Source organism: Bombina bombina, chromosome 5, assembly GCF_027579735.1.
Source record: "Bombina bombina isolate aBomBom1 chromosome 5, aBomBom1.pri, whole genome shotgun sequence".
NCBI lineage: Eukaryota > Metazoa > Chordata > Amphibia > Anura > Bombinatoridae > Bombina > Bombina bombina.
The window spans coordinates 80,204,057-80,227,863 of record NC_069503.1 but is presented as its reverse complement, the minus strand read 5'-3'; the positions used below and the strand labels follow the sequence as shown (position 1 = coordinate 80,227,863).

The 23,807-nt window shown below is 34.7% G+C and overlaps 1 protein-coding gene across 1 annotated transcript in view; it reads right to left on the bottom strand.

Annotated features, from left to right (window-relative positions):
• Window positions 1-856: 856 nt before the first annotated feature.
• LOC128661332 (uncharacterized) overlaps window positions 857-23,807 on the bottom strand; it is a 34,265-nt gene continuing 11,314 nt past the window's right edge. Inside the window, 2 exon segments of the mRNA XM_053715598.1 lie at window positions 857-2,050; window positions 16,968-18,080. Of these exon segments, the coding sequence (XP_053571573.1) occupies window positions 857-2,050; window positions 16,968-18,080 (2,307 nt within the window).

Here is a 23,807-nt window from a genome sequence, read left to right as displayed (position 1 = left end):
TTTAAAATTAAAATAGACAAATTGTTATCGGCTGCACCTGGAATAACACCAAGCTCACTATGTAGGAACCTCCTAACTAAGGTACCATTAAATAACTAAAGTGAAGGACAAATTATAGGAGCGCCAAATAGGCTAAAGGTGATAATCACGGCTAGATCGGGACTAGTGAACCAAGATATATAAACAAATTGTAAAAAATTAGAAAATGGATTAAAACTCAGAGGAGGCGGACAGGTTATGGAGCAGCGGTCTTTGTGACCGCTGCATCATAACGGCTGTTTCTGGCGAGCCTGTAGGCTCGCCAGAAACACAGGGCATCAAGCTCCATTCGGAGCTTGACAGATAGGCCCCATTGTATAGTTACAAACGCAGGATCTTATTCCCCCATAGACTTTAATGCAGCCTCATTTTGAACAAAAAAATAGCAGCTGACAGCTCGCACAAGAACGAATGCAGGATGCAATGAGATATATTTATGTATTTCTATATATATGTATATATGTATTAATCTGTATATATATATATATATATATATATATATATATATATATATATATATATGTCTGTAAATACATATATACACACATATAAATACATATATACATATGTATAGAAATACATGCATATATTTATACATATCTATTTTTATACAAGTGTTCATATGGATCCCTATGTAAAAACATAAATTATGCTTCCCTTGTGAATCCTTTCATGAGTTTTCAGAGTACTCATATGTAAAACTTTTTCCACACTCTGTACACGTGAAAAAGTTTTCACCTGTGTGAATCCTTTCATGTGTTTTCAGACTATTTATTTGTGTAAAACTTTTTCCACACTCTGTATATGCAAAAGTCTTTTATCCAGTGTGAATCCTGTCATGATATTTCAGATGACTCATGTGTATAAAACTTTTTCCACACTCTGTACATGTGAAAAGGTTTTCTCCTGTTTAAATTATTTCATGAGTTTTCAGATGACTCTTTTCTGGAAAACTTTTTCCACACTCTGTACATGTGAACGGCTTTTCTCCTGTGTAACTCCTTTCATGAGTTTTCAGATGACTCTTTTCTGTAAAACTTTTTCCACACTCTTTACATGTGAACGGCTTTTCTCCTGTGTGAATACTTTCATGAGTTTTCAGATTACCCATTCGTGTAAAACTTTTCCCACACTCTGTACACATGAAAGGCTTTTCTCCTGTGTGAATCCTTTCATGAGTTTTCAGATGACTTTTTTCTGTAAAACTTTTTCCACACTCTGTACATGTGAAAGGCTTTTCTCCTGTGTGAATCTTTTCATGCTTTTTAAGATCCCTCTTTTGTGTAAAACATTTTCCACACTCTATACATGTGAAAGGCTTTTCTCCTGTGTGAATCATTTCATGATACTTCAGATGACTCATGTGCATAAAAATTTTTCCACACTCTGTACACGTGAAAGGCTTTTCTCCTGTGTGACTCCTTTCATGAGTTTTCAGATGACCTTTTTCTGCAAAACTTTTTCCACACTCTGTACATGTGAAAGGCTTTTCTCCTGTGTGAATCATTTTATGATATTTCAGACTACTCATTTGTGTAAAACTATTTCCACATTCTGTACATGTAAAAGGCTTTTCTCCTGTGTGAATCATTTCATGCTTTTTCAGATTACTCTTTTGTGTAAAACTTTTCCCACACTCTGTACATGTGAAAGGCTTTTCCTCTGTATGAATCCTTTCATGCTTTTTCAGATCACTCTTTTGTGTAAAACTTTTTCCACACTCTGTACATGTGAAAGGCTTTTCTCCTGTGTGAATCCGTTCATGCTTTTTCAGATCACTCTTTTGTGTAAAACTTTTTCCACACTCAGTACATGTGAAAGGCTTTTCTCCTGTGTGAATCTTTTTATGAGTTTTCAGATAATTCATTAGTGTAAAACATTTGCCGCACTCTGTACATGTGAAAGGCTTTTCTCCTGTGTGGCCCCTTTCATGAGTTTTCAGCTGATTAATTTGTGTAAAACATTTGCCGCACTCAGTACATGTGTGTGGTTTCTCACCTGTGTGAATTCTGTAGTGTTCTAGTAGAGGAGACTTCCATCTAAAGCTTTTCTCACACTCTGTACATTGAAAAGGTTTCTCCTTTGTATGAATCATTTTGCTAGACTGTAGACTTTTCCTTTCTTTAATATGTTTTGAAAACTCAGTAAATATTTGTAGTTTATCCTCAGGGATAATAATTTCACTAGATAAGGCATAAATGTTGTCCTCTTGTTTGATGACTAAATTACTCTCTGTACATAGTGATTGCTGCCCTTTTCCTGCCAATTCACCATCTTCTTTAAATATCTGCTGTGATATCCCCAATGTTTGTGAATAGTCATTGGTGTCTAAGACTGTAGTAAAGGATAGATATGAACTATTGACGTGTTTGTCTACATGAAAAGAAATGGAATAAAGAAAAATAAGAATGTTTATTCATTTATAATATAATACATCTAAATAAAAAAGATTATATTTTATACTCAAACATGTCTTCAGTTTTTTATTTTTAAATTTACCTGTAAATCACAAATTAAAAAAGCATGCCATAGAATGTAAACATTACTACATCATAGTAAACTAAATTACTAATGAAAACAAGTAATAGACCCATTAAACAAGGTGCATGCGGATAATGTTCTCTAAAATGTTAATTTCAATTGTTTTCTTGGATAGAGTTAAGAAAAGAAAGATTTTTTTTGGTTTACATAGAGTGATAATATAATGAGAGATGTTCTTTTGGCAAATTCAGTCTATTTAAAAGGATCATAAAATAAAGAATTACAAAACCACAGATGCATAATAAAAATACAATGCAATAAAACTTACTATGCAATTTAAAAGAGCAGTAGATTGTTTTCTGATAAATGTTCTGCACCTGTACCATGTGACAGCTATCAGCCAATAACAGACTCATATTTTTATATAATGTGAACTCCTGCATATGCTAAGTAGGAGCCGCTGCCTCAGGTCATTTAAAAGGCTGTGTACAATTTAATAATGAAAATAAATTACAAACAGCAAACAGTTATTTTACATAAAAACTAAACCTAAAGGTGAAATTTCCTATACACTTTATACTATTTTATACACCGGTAAAACAAGTCATTAGAAACACATTAAAGGGACAGCAAAGTCACAATTTCACGTTTATGAATCAAATTTAAACAACTTTCCAATTTCCTTCTATTATCAAATCTGCTTTATTCCCTTGGGGACCTTTGTGTCAAAGCATATAATGCACTATGGTGCGCTAGCTGCTGATTAGTGGCACATACAAGCCTTTTGCCATTGGCTCACCTTATGTGCTCAGCTAGCTACCAGTAGTGCATTTCAGTTGCTTCAGTAAAGAATGCATATAGAATTAAGAAAATATCATAATAGAATCAGTTGGAAAGTTGTTTAAAATTATATGTTCTATTTAAATGATGAAAAACATTTGGGGTTTCTTGTTATTTTAAGGGGAAACCAAATGTACAGGACACTGCCCCTTTAAGTCTGTGATCATGTGAAGGTGCAGAATACACTTACTAAGGTCTTTACTAACAACAAGAATCAGTCACAGATCAGTGGGATAAACGTTCTGATGATAAACAGGTCCAGCTAAAAGAAATAAGAAATGTATTATAAAATAACCTCATTAGAAATAAAATAATATGCAGATCACAAGATATTTATAATTAGATCAGTATATGTGATAAGACTGATACAACAGAGCCATAAGTGATATTTATTACTGGAGCAAATAGCAGCTTCAGACTAATATTAAATGAAAATGGTTTATCTGGGCTCTACAGTTAATTATAAACCTATAGAGAAATATAGGATTCTGGTTGACTAATACTTAAGAATCTGTTGCTCATTGGATAACAGGAACAGCCCCCACAAGTGTATTATTGGACAGACCTCCTCAAGCTTGAACATATGGTTTGGTTCTGCTACAAACTGCTGTAAATCATTATGTATTAAATTGGGCTTTTTAAATGAAAGAACTTAATGTTATATTCATTAACACTGCATGAAAAATACAGAAAACAAATTAAATACAGTTGAGTTTTTTTTATATAAACTCAGTTTCCTATATGAAGTGAAATATTTTATGTTTATCATAACAAAATACAGAACAATATTTTCTCATCATTATATAAAACACAACAGTGTGAGGCTGTTAATAAAGATTTATGTCAGGATTTGCACATTACCGTTTAGCAGAAGCTCTGTAAGTTGTAAGTACGAAGTCTCTCTGGTTCCTCCTGTGATATCACTGAGTGTTACACAGATATTTATACTAATGTGGGATGGTCACCTTTCTCTGTGTGACTCACATGAGTACAACTTGTCAGTTGGGAGACAATGAGAGTGTCACACCTGGACTTTTGTTCTCATATAGATGTCTATTGTCCCCTCTGATGTCACATGAATACAGAGTCCCTGCCTCCCCTTCAGGGTGTGATTATCATATGGATAAGTAAGGAGGAAACAAACTGTTTATTTAAATGTGAGAGAGGTTTCTGTTGTGTCCTAAAAAATATCAGGATACAGCATTATATTATGTTTTACTGATGGAAATTGTTATTTTAACATAATTTATTTGCAAACAGATGTATAATATTAGCATGTTATTAGATACATATGAAATACAATGCTGAGTATTTCAATACTAATATTTTAACCATTTTATTGTTTGTTCACTAACTGTATAATCTAATGTTTCTTTTTCTAATCTTTCTATCATAAATTATATTTCTTCTGACTATATTTTATTCTACACATATAAATTACTGTACTCTGCAACTAACTGAGTTTTTGTAATTTGCCATTGTATTACCTTTTGTATTTAAAAGAAGCCAGCAGCAGATATATAACATTTATTCCCATACATATAATATATACTTATATACATGTACACAAACCATATTGCTTTAACTTTTTTTAAGATAAATCCAAACTTTGGAAAAGCCTAAAATTAAATATTTTACACTTTTTTCTAAAGTAACAGACCTGCAGAGTTGTGTGTTTGTTATAAATTGCTTCATCTATTATTTTTTATTTTCAAAAATAAGAAAATAGTAAAAACAAATACATTTAAAATGTTAAATGACTGTAAAGCTGCATATATTTAAAATTAACCTTTTAGCACCGTTATTGCTTTGTATTCCGTCCAAACGGCGCTGGGCTTTAGCGCCGTTAGGACAGAATCAACGTCATAGTCGTTTGGCTGTCCCTAAGCCAACAGCGCTTTCTGGATGTGATCAGGGTCTGGTGGGCTTGCCTTGCTTCATAGGTACACCCCCCCTTACCTGATCTCATAATTGAAATCTCACGACCGCGTGCACAATCGCAGGATTTCAATTTGTCTATATCGGAACAAATTGATATAACAATACTATTAGACAATGAAAGTATATGGTAAAGTTGTTTTCCTAGGAATAATTAGTCAGTTTATAATACAATCTCAAGCTGTTTACTGTCCCTTTTTTTTTTCATCTTTTATTGAGATATTTCCAAGATGTACAATTTCAAACATGAAAGAAAAACATTCAAATAACATTGATCGTTACAATAATATTGCAATGATACAATTATTTATTTATTTATTTTTTGGTTTTTAAAGCTTTATTGATAATAAAACTGAAAGTACAAATAAGTTCCCAAACGTAGTGGGAAATGTAATACCAGTCATGTAAACAACGTGATACAAAAAGAAACAAGATTTATCACAGGCAGCTTTTACATTATATCAGGATACAATTATTTCAAATTCGAGATTAGCAATTATTATTGGGTTAGATTAAGAAAACCAAACATCTGCTATAGAAGTAAATAAATTATCTGTAAATAAATTGACATCCTCCTGACTATCTTTATTTCTCTGTGTTGTCCATATTCATTGAAAGTATCGGGTTTAGAGAGAGTGAGTATGGAAATAGTAACCATATAGTTAACTATTAAAAATGTGGAAGAGATTGAGTTATGACTGACTGTTTAGGTATTCTTCCCATAGGAAAAGTATATTATGAAATTCTTCCACTCGCCTGGTGTGTGTGTAGTGATATTTCTCTAAGTGGAGAAAGTGAGTTACTTTAGTTTTCCATGATGTAGGAGATGGCAGGTTCATTTTTTTCCAATTTAATGGAATTAGTTTTTTTGCCAATTTAATCATAACAGTAAGGAGTGTTTGCTTTAATTTACATGTAAGTTTTGGAAATTTGTTAAAGAGAAAAACCCAAGGGGTTAACGGGAGGGATATGCCCAAAGCCTTTTCAATCTCAGGTTTGAGGGAGAGCCAATAAGACTTGACTATTGGGCAAGTCCACCAAATGTGTAAAAGTTGCTGTCTCCTGGCAACCCCTCCAGCATATGGCAGTTGTGCCAGGGAATAAGTGATGTAATCGAGTGGGTGTATAATACCACCTGCTTAGCAGTTTGATATTCATTTCCGTCATTGAAATAGATGAGGAAGCTTTTGTCATTTGTTGAAAGATAACATTCCATTCAGATGGATCTATATGGAGTTCGAGGTCATATTCCCATTTAGTCACGAATGTGGGGAGGGAAGAATTAGATATATATTATAGTAATTTATATGTTAAAGATAAGATTCCTTTTTGGGTTTGAGGGTGGAGACATATTGTTTCAAAGTTTGAGAGTTGCCGCTTAAACTGAGGTTTTGAAGGATGTGTCGATAGATAATGTTTCAATTGTGTGTAGTTAAACCAGTTTTGGAAATTCATCCCTAGAATATCACAAATAGCCTGCTGAGACTGTATTTCTTTATCTTTGTATAAGAGGTGGTGTGGGATTGAACTTTTTATGGAAGGAATAGGATAAGTTTGATGAGTGGCCTATATTAATGAGAAAACGGTGAGTTTTTACTTATCGGTGTCAGAGGGCAGTGTATGGTGGAAATTGAGGGATATTTCTTAAGTAATTTATCCCATTGTTTAAAAGTTTCATTTACTATCTTAGGTGTTGTGTTTGATAGCTTACGTTGGGATCCAACAATTCCCGCATAGGTAATGATTATCGGAAAGTGATTGTTCTAACTGAATCCACTCCTTGTTTATCGCTTGCTTGCACCAGTCCACAATCCTTGTTAAGAAAACAGCATGTCTATAGCGCAACAAGTTAGGGGCTCCAATCCCTTCTATCTCTTTGGGACGGTATAAGGTGGAAGTGGCAATACAAGGTCGTTTGTGTGACCATATAAAGGAATTAATCTGTTTTTGTAAGGAAAATATCAGGTGTTCCGGAAGGGGCACCGGGAGGGTTTGCAAGAAATATAATATTTTAGGGAGATTGATCATTTTGACAGCGTTAATTTTCCCAAGCCAAGAGAGAGGCTTATGGTTCCAAGAACTAAGAATGGCTTGAATTGTAATTTTAATAGTCTTGTAGTTTAGGCTTTGGGTTGTATGTGGAAGCTAAATTGTTGTTGGATATTTTTTAATACATCTAAATGTAAATGAGTGGCCAGCAATTCAGATTTTGTGATGTTTATCTTAAAATTGGAGTAGGTTCCATACAGTTGTAATGTTTGCATCAGAGGGGGTAGTGATTTTTCTGGTTCTGTTAGTGTTAAAAAGATATCGTCCGCATATAGTGTTATCTTATAGGCTATTGAATCCTTGGATATTGATATTATTTCTAATACGTGAGGCAAGCACTTCCATCGCCATTACGAACAGAAGGGGTGAAAGGGGACAACGTTGTCTTGTTCCATTTGTAATTTTAAAAGGGGAGGATACAGAGTCATTCAATTTGATTTTGGCCTGTGGGTTGTTATAGAGGGTGAAGATTTTTCCTATTAGTTCTCGAGGGAAGCCGAATATGTGCATTGTATGTTTCAAAAAAGACCAGTCTAACCTATCAAAGGCCTTGGATAGGAACATGGAAGGGATTTTTTGGTTAGATGCACATTTCATAAGGTCTAATATTTTAGTGGTATTGTCTCTAGCTTCTCTTAAGGACGTGAAGCCGGCCTGCTTAGTATGTATAAGTGAGGGTAAGACTGAATTTATTCTAAAGGCTATGATTTTTGCAAAGAGTGTAATATCGAGGTTTAGAAGGGAAATGGGGCGGAAATTAGCAGGAGTATTGGGGGATTTGCCCAGTTTTGGCAGCACTACTACTTGTGCCTCTAGCATTGAAGATGGGAATGGGTTATCGTCTGTTGCTTGATTAAACATCGTTTTAAGATGAGGTATTAAGACGGACAAAAATGTCCGGTAATATTTGGCTGTAAAGCCATCAGGGCCAGGGCTTTTTCCTATTTTTAAGGTTTTGATAGCAGATAGAATTTCTTGAGGAGATACTTGTTTACTGATTTGTTCTTTTTGTTTGTCGGTTAGCATTGGCAGTGGGAATTTTTTTATATAGTCTGTCATTCTGATTAGGTAATCTGATGTGGGGTCATCTTTTTTGAGGTTATATAAAGAAGTGTAGTATTTATGGAAGGACTGTACTATTTCTGGGGTGGTTTGCAATGGTCTCCCCTGAGAATTATGAAGTTCATATATGTATGATTTAAATCTTTTTTTCTTTAACGCTCTGGCCAGGAGTTTACCTGCTCTGTTGTTTTCGAAATAGAACATACTATTTTTTTTTTTTTGCATTGTGATTGGTATTCAATATCCCGAAAGTTATCTAACTCTTCTTGGATTGCTTGAATATTTTTCAGTATGTTGGCATCTGATGGAGATTTCTTATGTGCATGTTCTAACTGAGTATATTGAGTCGTCAAGTCTTGGTATCATTTACGATAGGTCTGTGTATGAAATGCTTTTATTTAATTAATTCACCACGGAGTACGCACTTGTGCGCCTCCCATATTGTGTATTAATTATCGATCGAGTGTGTATTAAGGTTGAAGTATTCCTCTATAGTTTTAGTTAGCTTGGAGATCGAATCTGGGTGTTCTAGCAGGCTAAAATCAAGTTTCCACTGGTATGGGGTGAGGGGAGTGTTAGGCCAAGTGAATTTAAGTTGAACAGACCAGTCGTCTGACCAAAAAGTAGGAATGATGTCGCATCTATTTATATAGGAGAGGCCACTCTGATTTGTGAGAATGTAATCTAGTCTACTGTAAGACTTATTAGGGTGAGAGAAGAAAGTATAGTCTTTTTTGTTATGGTGTATAAATCTCCAAGTATCGTAGAAATTCATATCTTTCATTCCTTTCCAAATAGCCCTGGAGAGTTTACGGGGTATTTGAATATTGGCATTAGTGCTATCTATATGAGGTTGCGTGGGAACATTAAAATCACTGGACAGAAAAATTGGGCCTTTAGCTAGATTTAATATTTTTGTAAACATGTGACGGAAGAAGGGGAGTTGGTTGGTATTAGGGGCATATATGTTTATGAGTGTTATGGGTCTTCCATATAATAGACCTGATAGACCCAAAAACCGTCCTTCTTTATCTGTGACTTTTCTGCTGAGTGCAAATGGAGTGGATTTGTGTATTAAGATACTCACACCATTTTTTTTTGTTCAGACCTGAACTGTGAAAATGTGTGGTAAAGGATTTCCCAAAATATTTGGGTATATTATGCATTTTAAAATGTGTTTCTTGGAGGAAAGTATATCTATATGGTGTATCGCTAAATCAGACAAGGCTTTTGATCTCTTTTGTGGCAAGTTAAATTCCTTAACATTTTGGGTCAGGAGGGTCAATTGTGTGGCTGAGTCACGATTTAATCGCAACATCAGAAAAATGTAAAAGTTTGGGATGTATTTGATGAATAAGGCACATGTTGGTATAGGATTCGAGTATTGTGTATGTGATTGCAAACATAATTACGGATATTGGAGTTTCACTAAAGTGATAACATAACAAGTAACAACATAACATTCTTTTCAGTAATATTGTAAGAAACAAAAAAACAAACTAAACAAATTAAACAAACAGTTGGCTCTCTTCCTAATATAGGTCATCTTTGAGAGCAATCTTGGGGGGGAACAAGTATAGCTAGCCCCAAATATATATGTAAAGTTATCTATCCCAATTATTATATACAATATACGCTATATAGCTGTAGTAAACAGATAATATTCAAAGTTTAATAACAATCAATCTATGACCAAAACTTAATTCAACAAACTCCAAAATCCACCAGTTGTGGTATAGGTATCTATTTTTAATTATTATATATCATTATATAAAGTACTCTAACTTTTTTTTTTGGGGTCATCTACGGTGTTAGCTATATGTCTGAAGCAGGTGATTACTATATGGAGCCCATAAATAGTCGGTTTACCTCTATTAGAGCCATATTATGTATTCACTTTCACCCACCTCTATCAGGTATTATGGAGGTCAATAATTATTAATGAAATGGGTATTGCTAGTCCTATCTATATTAGCTCAAATATTGTGTACTAACCCATATAATTCAGGTTAAAACATTCACTATATTCGTATTTTTTTTTACAGGTAAAAGAGATGATTACTTTGGGGCAATGCCCCGCAAAAGGCCCTTTTAAGGGCTATTTGTAATTTAGCATAGTTTAGGGCTTTTTATTATTTTGTGAGGCTTTTTTATTTTATTAGGGGGATTAGATTAGATGTAATTAGTTTAAAAAACTTGTAATTATTTTATTTTATGTAATTTAGTGGGGGTTTCATACTTTAGATAATTGTATTTAATTGTATTTAATTGTAGTTCATTTAGGGGATTAATTTAATTATAGTGTAGTGTTAGATGTAAATGTAACTTATGTTAGGTTTTATTTTTCAGGTAAATGTGTCTTTATTTTAACTAAGTAGCTATTAAATAGTTAATAACGCTTTAATAACTATTCTACCTAGTTAAAATAAATACAAAGTTGGGGCGGAGCCTATGCTTGGAGCGGCAGGACGTGTCTTGGTGAAGCTCCTGCATATATTTCATTAATATTTCATTAATTGTGCTTTTTTAGCTGCACCTAGGAAGATTTATTTTGCTGGGACTGTTATACTTGGAAGCTACAATTGTTCACTTACTACATCGATAGCTCAGGAGCAGAAAATTGACACCCTGACCTATGTTCTTCAAGTGAGCCACGCACAACAGCTTCTGCGATCAAGGCCCTCATTGACTTGCAGATAGTGAACGGCGTGACTGGGGCTGCCACATGTATTCCCCCCCCCAGACCTCTGGGTCAAAACGTACATAGATACGATTATTGCTATACACCTTTGTTCTACATCCATTTCTCTGATGGTTCATGACTATTAATGGGAGATTTAGAGAACCCAGACACCGCTACTAACATGGTGGACGTGGTAGCATGGGGTGAAGATCTGCAGCGCAAGCTGGATCTTCAGGTTAAAAGATTTGAGCTAATTCTGAGGAGTGAGGTGATTGGTATTCTTACAGTGCACGACCATAACTGTGCTGCACTGAACGAGGTACAGGCGAAGAGCATGGCTGGACCTAGCATAGAGCATGGTTATGTGATCTGGGATGTTTCTCCTGACCTGGATGCGCATTTCTTTGAGACGCCTGACTTGGAATGTGAGGGGCCTGCCATACAGAAGAGTGATCCTGCCCTTAAGGAACCACAGCTCCGGGCTGTTACTGATGAGAAGGGGCTAGCTAAGAGGGCAATTTGTGGTGACACAGTGCAACTGTTGGTTGTGAAAATAGATCTAAGATGTCGGCAATGGAGCAGGGTAATGCAAAGTGCGCCTTGGGCGCCTGCCGTTTTGCTGTATGAGGTGGTCCCCTCCTCGGATGGCCCACGAGTTGGGATAGGATGACTGTTAGTTGTACCCGGACTGATTACCTCCTAATACGGACCTAGGCAGATTGAAACACCGGCTTGAGACGTTGTTTCATTGATGTGTGAGGAGAGATTTCGCAGCTTGCAGTTACAGATATGCTCAACTGTTTGTGTTTCCTATCAGTTAATGGCGGCGGTACTATTAGACAAGGTGTGGGCTAAAGTGAGATATTAGACCTAGGATGAAGAGGTAATACCACACATAATAACACTTTAAAGAGAGCAATAGCTTGCTATGTATTGAGAACTTGTTGCTCAATGTTTGTTTCATATCCAGCGATATTACAACTGATATCTGATGATGGACAGTTAAATCTGAGACTCCGCTGCTAAAATCAATCTACACTTCTGTGTGCTGGGGATTTTTTTTTATTATGCTTAGGGTTTATACCTATACTAGTTTTTCCCACTAATGCAGGCTGCAGCGGAAGTCCCCTTTAATATGCTGCGTTATCTCTGGAGCGGCAGACTGAACTGAACTGAATTGACACGGAACATTTGTTCCTTACGCACAGAACTCTAACCAGTGGAGCCCTTTACATGACACACGCCAGGGAGTGGGCTGCGGAGGTCTGAAGCTCTGCAGCCCTGCTTATGAATCTGCTTTAATTTCGCAGTGACATTTCCTGTAGCACAAATGCTGTAATAGATATTTATGCTGTGGTACTCATGAGGACTTCTTGTCTGACACCTTTCTATATGTTATTGTACATTTTTGTCTGCCTTCCTTAGTAGACTGTTATGTGTTAAATAGCCCAGCTCACTGTTTAATCTTAGTTAACACTTGTTAAGAGCAGTAGATATGTTACACTACTATATTTACCCATTTTATGCTTACATACAGTAACCCTAATGGCCGGCTGGAAGTATATAATACTGTTTCTAACAGTTAAACGTGATATGCTTCTTTGAATGGAGTGGGTTTGCACACAGTTAGAGGTAATACTGTTAATTTGCAACAGGCACAGTATAGTTCATGCCTTGACCACATCCAGTCTAGGGTAAGTCAGATGTGGGAAGTTAATATCCCATGTTATAATAATACACCTGGTTATCTTTATATTTAGTGCCTCTAATGTCTGCCAGTGTCATCCAACACCACTGTGTATACTGTTAACAGACTGGTGTGTCATCTTATGCCCATATTGTAAGATGTCTTCTACTTTGTTTTCATTGAAATATACCTGCTATTGGAGTAAGCTCCCACACAGACAGACGCTATTTGGTGTACCCATAATAGTTACCGTCCAGTTTAAGCTTTATTTCCACTTAACCTAAGTTACACTTGTTATAGATTCTGGACATTTTCTACTGTTACAACCCTTTTACTAACTTTACAGTAATCTTAATGGCTGCTTGGAAAATTCAGATTATATAACTCTATGTTTTGCAGCTCAGTGGACTACCCTATATTCGCAACATAGGCTACTTACTACTACTTACTACTTAGTTCATGCACAGTCAGACGATGTACTCCTATCTCACAATGGTCATAGTTTAGTTAATTGCTATCCCCATTTAGTCGCAAACCTCTATAACCCAGAAGGTATGGTACAGTATAGCAATAGAATATTACAATTCTCTACATATGTTCTTATTGCCTAATTTTACCCTTATAGTAGCAGTACCAGTAGACAACTACACGTAGGCAAGATTATATACTGTGTTGCACTGCTTCACCACTTAGCTATCTTTTTTGGTTAATGGACTTATTACAGTACTTTTGTATATGCATTGCGAATTTTCCACTTTGTAGATTTAGAAGCTCATTTGTGCCCTCATTGTATGCGTTTCTTATGAACCTGTTAGAGATACTGCATCCAAATCTCTGTTTCATTTGGATACGTTTCAATACCCCTAAGATGGTTCCTTCCCATCTATGTTGGCTAATCCTAGATAATGGGTCCACAAGCGACCCCTTTATTTTCGGTCCCCATACTCCCCCTTCTATTATCACGCAGCATTTTGCGGCCCTTGAGTGGCTGGTTCACTTTAGCATGGGGAATCCTTCAAACCTGGTATAATATTACTAGTCATATGTGTATTATAACATATATTACATGTTTGAACTGTAGATAGGTTATATAAACATAAAATGAGGTTTACTATCTGGGCACAAGAGTGGTCTCTTTATCTGAGATTACCCACTATTATTTTGCATTCACTGCAATATTGAGAGGTCCAAGAGTGGCCTCATCTGTCACCTAGAGGGTATATAGTCTATTAGGTAACTATCCATTGTAGTGCATGTGTAATTTGTCATATGAATATCTGATATACTTTTCTGTTTATTCTGGTTGTACACAGTGAATTTATGTTTCTGGTTGTATCACTTATTGACAAATACTGTTTGTATGCCTTGATTTGAACCTCAATAAAAAAATATTTAAAAAAAATAATAAATAAATACAAAGTTTTCTGTAAAATAAAAATAAATCCTAAGCTAGCTACAATGTAACTATTAGTTATATTGTAGTTAGCTTAGGGTTTATTCTACAGGTAAGTATTTAGATTTAAATAGGAATAATTTAGTTAATTGTTGTTATTTTATTTAGATTTATTTAAATTATATTTAAGTTAGGGGTTGTTAGGGTTAGGGTTAGACTTATGTTTAGGGGTTAAGAACTTTTTTATAGTGGTGGCAACGTTGGGGGCAGCAGATTAGGGGTTAATAAGTGTAGGTAGGTGGCGGCGACATTGGAGGCGGTAGATTAGGGGTTAATAAATATAATGTAGGTGTCGGCGATGTTGGGGGCAGCAGATTAGGGGTTAATAAGTATAATGTAGGTGGCGGCGGTGTCCGGAGCAGCAGATTAGGGGTTAATAATATAAAGCAGGTGTCAGCGATGTTGGGGGTGGCAGATTAGGGGTTAATAAGTGTAATATTAGGGGTGTTTAAACTCTGGGGTTCATGTTCGGGTGTTAGGTGTAGACATAAAAGTATTTCGCCATAGGAATCAATTGGGCTGCGTTAGGAGCTGAACACTGCTATTTTGCAGGTGTTAGATTTTTTTTCAGCCGGCTCTCCCCCATTGATTCCTATGGGAAATCGTGCACAAGCATGTTTTACCTGCTCACCGCTAACGTAAGCAGGGCTGGTATTGAGGTGAGATGTGGAGCAAAATTTTGCTCTCTGCTCACTTTTCTGCGGCTAACGCCGGGTTTCTAAAAACCCGTAATACCAGTGTTGTCTGTAGGTGAGCGGTGAGGGAAAACTGCTTGTTAGCACCGCACCCCTCCTAACGCAAAATTTATAATCTAGGTGAATATTTTCTCATCATTATATAAAACACAACAGTGTGAGGCTGTTAATAAAGATTTATGTCAGGTTGTGCATATTGCCATTTAGCAGAAGCTCTGTAAGTATGAAGTCTCTCTGGTTCCTCCTGTGATATCACTGAGTGTTACACAGATATTTATACTAATGTGGTAGTGTCACCTTTCTCTGTGTGACTCACATGAGTACAACTTGTCAGTTGGTAGACAATGAGAGGGTCACACCTGGACTTTTGTTCTCATATAGATGTCTGTTGTCCCCTCTGGTGTCACATGAATACAGAGTCCCTGCCTCCCCCTCAGGGTGTGATTATCATATGGATAAGTAAGGAGGAAACAAACTGTTTATTTAAAATGTGAGAAATGTTTCTGTTGTGTCCTAAAAAACATCAGGATACAGCATTATATTATGTTTTTATTGATGGAAATTGTTATTTTAACAGAACTTAGTTGCAAACAGATGTATAATATTAGCATGTTATTAGATACATGTGAGATACAATGCTGAGTATTTCAATACTAATAATTTAACCATTTAATTGTTTGTTCACTAACTGTATAATCTATGTTTCTTTTTCTAATCTTTCTAAATTATAATTATTTTTCTGACTATATTTTATTCTACACATATAAATTGCTGTACTCTACAACTAACTGAGTTTTTGTAATTAGTCACTGTATTACCTTTTGTATTTAAAAGAAGCCAGCAGCAGATATATAACATTTATTTCCATACATATAATATACACTTATATACATGTACACAAACCATATTGCTCTAACTTTTTTTTTAAAGTTAAATCCATACTTTGGAAAAGCCTAAAATTAAATATGTTACACTAATTTCTAAAGTAACAGACCTGCAGAGTTGTGTGTTTGTTATAAATTGCTTCATCATTTATTTTATTATTTTTAAAAATAAGAAAATAGTAAAAAAAAATACATTTAAAATGTTAAATGATTGTAAAGCTGCATATATTTAAAATTAAAATAGACAAATTGTTATCGGCTGCACCTGGAATAACACCAAGCTCACTATGTAGGAACCTCCTAACTAAGGTACCATTAAATAACTAAAGTGAAGGACAAATTATAGGAGCGCCAAATAGGCTAAAGGTGATAATCACGGCTAGATCGGGACTAGTGAACCAAGATATATAAACAAATTGTAAAAAATTAGAAAATGGATTAAAACTCAGAGGAGGCGGACAGGTTATGGAGCAGCGGTCTTTGTGACCGCTGCATCATAACGGCTGTTTCTGGCGAGCCTGTAGGCTCGCCAGAAACACAGGGCATCAAGCTCCATTCGGAGCTTGACAGATAGGCCCCATTGTATAGTTACAAACGCAGGATCTTATTCCCCCATAGACTTTAATGGAGCCTCATTTTGAACAAAAAAATAGCAGCTGACAGCTCGCACAAGAACGAATGCAGGATGCAATGAGATATATTTATGTATTTCTATATATATGTATATATGTATTAATCTGTATATATATATATATATATGTCTGTAAATACATATATACACACATATAAATACATATATACATATGTATAGAAATACATGCATATATTTATACATATCTATTTTTATACAAGTGTTCATATGGATCCCTATGTAAAAACATAAATTATGCTTCCCTTGTGAATCCTTTCATGAGTTTTCAGAGTACTCATATGTAAAACTTTTTCCACACTCTGTACACGTGAAAAAGTTTTCACCTGTGTGAATCCTTTCATGTGTTTTCAGACTATTTATTTGTGTAAAACTTTTTCCACACTCTGTATATGCAAAAGTCTTTTATCCAGTGTGAATCCTGTCATGATATTTCAGATGACTCATGTGTATAAAACTTTTTCCACACTCTGTACATATGAAAAGGTTTTCTCCTGTTTAAATTATTTCATGAGTTTTCAGATGACTCTTTTCTGGAAAACTTTTTCCACACTCTGTACATGTGAACGGCTTTTCTCCTGTGTAACTCCTTTCATGAGTTTTCAGATGACTCTTTTCTGTAAAACTTTTTCCACACTCTTTACATGTGAACGGCTTTTCTCCTGTGTGAATACTTTCATGAGTTTTCAGATTACCCATTCGTGTAAAACTTTTCCCACACTCTGTACACATGAAAGGCTTTTCTCCTGTGTGAATCCTTTCATGAGTTTTCAGATGACTTTTTTCTGTAAAACTTTTTCCACACTCTGTACATGTGAAAGGCTTTTCTCCTGTGTGAATCTTTTCATGCTTTTTAAGATCCCTCTTTTGTGTAAAACATTTTCCACACTCTATACATGTGAAAGGCTTTTCTCCTGTGTGAATCATTTCATGATACTTCAGATGACTCATGTGCATAAAATTTTTTCCACACTCTGTACACGTGAAAGGCTTTTCTCCTGTGTGACTCCTTTCATGAGTTTTCAGATGACCTTTTTCTGGAAAACTTTTTCCACACTCTGTACATGTGAAAGGCTTTTCTCCTGTGTGAATCATTTTATGATATTTCAGACTACTCATTTGTGTAAAACTATTTCCACATTCTGTACATGTAAAAGGCTTTTCTCCTGTGTGAATCATTTCATGCTTTTTCAGATTACTCTTTTGTGTAAAACTTTTCCCACACTCTGTACATGTGAAAGGCTTTTCTCCTGTGTGAATCCGTTCATGCTTTTTCAGATCACTCTTTTGTGTAAAACTTTTTCCACACTCAGTACATGTGAAAGGCTTTTCTCCTGTGTGAATCTTTTTATGAGTTTTCAGATAATTCATTAGTGTAAAACATTTGCCGCACTCTGTACATGTGAAAGGCTTTTCTCCTGTGTGGCCCCTTTCATGAGTTTTCAGCTGATTAATTTGTGTAAAACATTTGCCGCACTCAGTACATGTGTGTGGTTTCTCACCTGTGTGAATTTTGTGGTGTTCTAGTAGAGGAGACTTCCATCTAAAGCTTTTCTCACACTCTGTACATTGAAAAGGTTTCTCCTTTGTATGAATCATTTTGCTAGACTGTAGACTTTTCCTTTCTTTAATATGTTTTGAAAACTCAGTAAATATTTGTAGTTTATCCTCAGGGATAATAATTTCACTAGATAAGGCATAAATGTTGTCCTCTTGTTTGATGACTAAATTACTCTCTGTACATAGTGATTGCTGCCCTTTTCCTGCCAATTCACCATCTTCTTTAAATATCTGCTGTGATATCCCCAATGTTTGTGAATAGTCATTGGTGTCTAAGACTGTAGTAAAGGATAGATATGAACTATTGACGTGTTTGTCTACATGAAAAGAAATGGAATAAAGAAAAATAAGAATGTTTATTCATTTATAATATAATACATCTAAATAAAAAAGATTATATTTTATACTCAAACATGTCTTCAGTTTTTTATTTTTAAATTTACCTGTAAATCACAAATTAAAAAAGCATGCCATAGAATGTAAACATTACTACATCATAGTAAACTAAATTACTAATGAAAACAAGTAATAGACCCATTAAACAAGGTGCATGCGGATAATGTTCTCTAAAATGTTAATTTCAATTGTTTTCTTGGATAGAGTTAAGAAAAGAAAGATTTTTTTTGGTTTACATAGAGTGATAATATAATGAGAGATGTTCTTTTGGCAAATTCAGTCTATTTAAAAGGATCATAAAATAAAGAATTACAAAACCACAGATGCATAATAAAAATACAATGCAATAAAACTTACTATGCAATTTAAAAGAGCAGTAGATTGTTTTCTGATAAATGTTCTGCACCTGTACCATGTGACAGCTATCAGCCAATAACAGACTCATATTTTTATATAATGTGAACTCCTGCATATGCTAAGTAGGAGCCGCTGCCTCAGGTCATTTAAAAGGCTGTGTACAATTTAATAATGAAAATAAATTACAAACAGCAAACAGTTATTTTACATAAAAACTAAACCTAAAGGTGAAATTTCCTATACACTTTATACTATTTTATACACCGGTAAAACAAGTCATTAGAAACACATTAAAGGGACAGCAAAGTCACAATTTCACGTTTATGAATCAAATTTAAACAACTTTCCAATTTCCTTCTATTATCAAATCTGCTTTATTCCCTTGGGGACCTTTGTGTCAAAGCATATAATGCACTATGGTGCGCTAGCTGCTGATTAGTGGCACATACAAGCCTTTTGCCATTGGCTCACCTTATGTGCTCAGCTAGCTACCAGTAGTGCATTTCAGTTGCTTCAGTAAAGAATGCATATAGAATTAAGAAAATATCATAATAGAATCAGTTGGAAAGTTGTTTAAAATTATATGTTCTATTTAAATGATGAAAAACATTTGGGGTTTCTTGTTATTTTAAGGGGAAACCAAATGTACAGGACACTGCCCCTTTAAGTCTGTGATCATGTGAAGGTGCAGAATACACTTACTAAGGTCTTTACTAACAACAAGAATCAGTCACAGATCAGTGGGATAAACGTTCTGATGATAAACAGGTCCAGCTAAAAGAAATAAGAAATGTATTATAAAATAACCTCATTAGAAATAAAATAATATGCAGATCACAAGATATTTATAATTAGATCAGTATATGTGATAAGACTGATACAACAGAGCCATAAGTGATATTTATTACTGGAGCAAATAGCAGCTTCAGACTAATATTAAATGAAAATGGTTTATCTGGGCTCTACAGTTAATTATAAACCTATAGAGAAATATAGGATTCTGGTTGACTAATACTTAAGAATCTGTTGCTCATTGGATAACAGGAACAGCCCCCACAAGTGTATTATTGGACAGACCTCCTCAAGCTTGAACATATGGTTTGGTTCTGCTACAAACTGCTGTAAATCATTATGTATTAAATTGGGCTTTTTAAATGAAAGAACTTAATGTTATATTCATTAACACTGCATGAAAAATACAGAAAACAAATTAAATACAGTTGAGTTTTTTTTATATAAACTCAGTTTCCTATATGAAGTGAAATATTTTATGTTTATCATAACAAAATACAGAACAATATTTTCTCATCATTATATAAAACACAACAGTGTGAGGCTGTTAATAAAGATTTATGTCAGGATTTGCACATTACCGTTTAGCAGAAGCTCTGTAAGTTGTAAGTACGAAGTCTCTCTGGTTGCTCCTGTGATATCACTGAGTGTTACACAGATATTTATACTAATGTGGGATGGTCACCTTTCTCTGTGTGACTCACATGAGTACAACTTGTCAGTTGGGAGACAATGAGAGTGTCACACCTGGACTTTTGTTCTCATATAGATGTCTATTGTCCCCTCTGATGTCACATGAATACAGAGTCCCTGCCTCCCCCTCAGGGTGTGATTATCATATGGATAAGTAAGGAGGAAACAAACTGTTTATTTAAATGTGAGAGAGGTTTCTGTTGTGTCCTAAAAAATATCAGGATACAGCATTATATTATGTTTTACTGATGGAAATTGTTATTTTAACATAATTTATTTGCAAACAGATGTATAATATTAGCATGTTATTAGATACATATGAAATACAATGCTGAGTATTTCAATACTAATATTTTAACCATTTTATTGTTTGTTCACTAACTGTATAATCTAATGTTTCTTTTTCTAATCTTTCTATCATAAATTATATTTCTTCTGACTATATTTTATTCTACACATATAAATTGCTGTACTCTGCAACTAACTGAGTTTTTGTAATTTGCCATTGTATTACCTTTTGTATTTAAAAGAAGCCAGCAGCAGATATATAACATTTATTTCCATACATATAATTTATACTTATATACATGTACACAAACCATATTGCTTTAACTTTTTTTAAGATAAATCCAAACTTTGGAAAAGCCTAAAATTAAATATTTTACACTTTTTTCTAAAGTAACAGACCTGCAGAGTTGTGTGTTTGTTATAAATTGCTTCATCTATTATTTTTTATTTTCAAAAATAAGAAAATAGTAAAAACAAATACATTTAAAATGTTAAATGACTGTAAAGCTGCATATATTTAAAATTAACCTTTTAGCACCGTTATTGCTTTGTATTCCGTCCAAACGGCGCTGGGCTTTAGCGCCGTTAGGACAGAATCAACGTCATAGTCGTTTGGCTGTCCCTAAGCCAACAGCGCTTTCTGGATGTGATCGGGGTCTGGTGGGCTTGCCTTGCTTCATAGGTACACCCCCCCTTACCTGATCTCATAATTGAAATCTCACGACCGCGTGCACAATCGCAGGATTTCAATTTGTCTATATCGGAACAAATTGATATAACAATACTATTAGACAATGAAAGTATATGGTAAAGTTGTTTTCCTAGGAATAATTAGTCAGTTTATAATACAATCTCAAGCTGTTTACTGTCCCTTTTTTTTTCATCTTTTATTGAGATATTTCCAAGATGTACAATTTCAAACATGAAAGAAAAACATTCAAATAACATTGATCGTTACAATAATATTGCAATGATACAATTATTTATTTATTTTTTGGTTTTTAAAGCTTTATTGATAATAAAACTGAAAGTACAAATAAGTTCCTAAACGTAGTGGGAAATGTAATACCAGTCATGTAAACAACGTGATACAAAAAGAAACAAGATTTATCACAGGCAGCTTTTACATTATATCAGGATACAATTATTTCAAATTCGAGATTAGCAATTATTATTGGGTTAGATTAAGAAAACCAAACATCTGCTATAGAAGTAAATAAATTATCTGTAAATAAATTGACATCCTCCTGACTATCTTTATTTCTCTGTGTTGTCCATATTCATTGAAAGTATCGGGTTTAGAGAGAGTGAGTATGGAAATAGTAACCATATAGTTAACTATTAAAAATGTGGAAGAGATTGAGTTATGACTGACTGTTTAGGTATTCTTCCCATAGGAAAAGTATATTATGAAATTCTTCCACTCGCCTGGTGTGTGTGTAGTGATATTTCTCTAAGTGGAGAAAGTGAGTTACTTTAGTTTTCCATGATGTAGGAGATGGCAGGTTCATTTTTTTCCAATTTAATGGAATTAGTTTTTTTGCCAATTTAATCATAACAGTAAGGAGTGTTTGCTTTAATTTACATGTAAGTTTTGGAAATTTGTTAAAGAGAAAAACCCAAGGGGTTAACGGGAGGGATATGCCCAAAGCCTTTTCAATCTCAGGTTTGAGGGAGAGCCAATAAGACTTGACTATTGGGCAAGTCCACCAAATGTGTAAAAGTTGCTGTCTCCTGGCAACCCCTCCAGCATATGGCAGTTGTGCCAGGGAATAAGTGATGTAATCGAGTGGGTGTATAATACCACCTGCTTAGCAGTTTGATATTCATTTCCGTCATTGAAATAGATGAGGAAGCTTTTGTCATTTGTTGAAAGATAACATTCCATTCAGATGGATCTATATGGAGTTCGAGGTCATATTCCCATTTAGTCACGAATGTGGGGAGGGAAGAATTAGATATATATTATAGTAATTTATATGTTAAAGATAAGATTCCTTTTTGGGTTTGAGGGTGGAGACATATTGTTTCAAAGTTTGAGAGTTGCCGCTTAAACTGAGGTTTTGAAGGATGTGTCGATAGATAATGTTTCAATTGTGTGTAGTTAAACCAGTTTTGGAAATTCATCCCTAGAATATCACAAATAGCCTGCTGAGACTGTATTTCTTTATCTTTGTATAAGAGGTGGTGTGGGATTGAACTTTTTATGGAAGGAATAGGATAAGTTTGATGAGTGGCCTATATTAATGAGAAAACGGTGAGTTTTTACTTATCGGTGTCAGAGGGCAGTGTATGGTGGAAATTGAGGGATATTTCTTAAGTAATTTATCCCATTGTTTAAAAGTTTCATTTACTATCTTAGGTGTTGTGTTTGATAGCTTACGTTGGGATCCAACAATTCCCGCATAGGTAATGATTATCGGAAAGTGATTGTTCTAACTGAATCCACTCCTTGTTTATCGCTTGCTTGCACCAGTCCACAATCCTTGTTAAGAAAACAGCATGTCTATAGCGCAACAAGTTAGGGGCTCCAATCCCTTCTATCTCTTTGGGACGGTATAAGGTGGAAGTGGCAATACAAGGGTTTGCAAGAAATATAATATTTTAGGGAGATTGATCATTTTGACAGCGTTAATTTTCCCAAGCCAAGAGAGAGGCTTATGGTTCCAAGAACTAAGAATGGCTTGAATTGTAATTTTAATAGTCTTGTAGTTTAGGCTTTGGGTTGTATGTGGAAGCTAAATTGTTGTTGGATATTTTTTAATACATCTAAATGTAAATGAGTGGCCAGCAATTCAGATTTTGTGATGTTTATCTTAAAATTGGAGTAGGTTCCATACAGTTGTAATGTTTGCATCAGAGGGGGTAGTGATTTTTCTGGTTCTGTTAGTGTTAAAAAGATATCGTCCGCATATAGTGTTATCTTATAGGCTATTGAATCCTTGGATATTGATATTATTTCTAATACGTGAGGCAAGCACTTCCATCGCCATTACGAACAGAAGGGGTGAAAGGGGACAACGTTGTCTTGTTCCATTTGTAATTTTAAAAGGGGAGGATACAGAGTCATTCAATTTGATTTTGGCCTGTGGGTTGTTATAGAGGGTGAAGATTTTTCCTATTAGTTCTCGAGGGAAGCCGAATATGTGCATTGTATGTTTCAAAAAAGACCAGTCTAACCTATCAAAGGCCTTGGATAGGAACATGGAAGGGATTTTTTGGTTAGATGCACATTTCATAAGGTCTAATATTTTAGTGGTA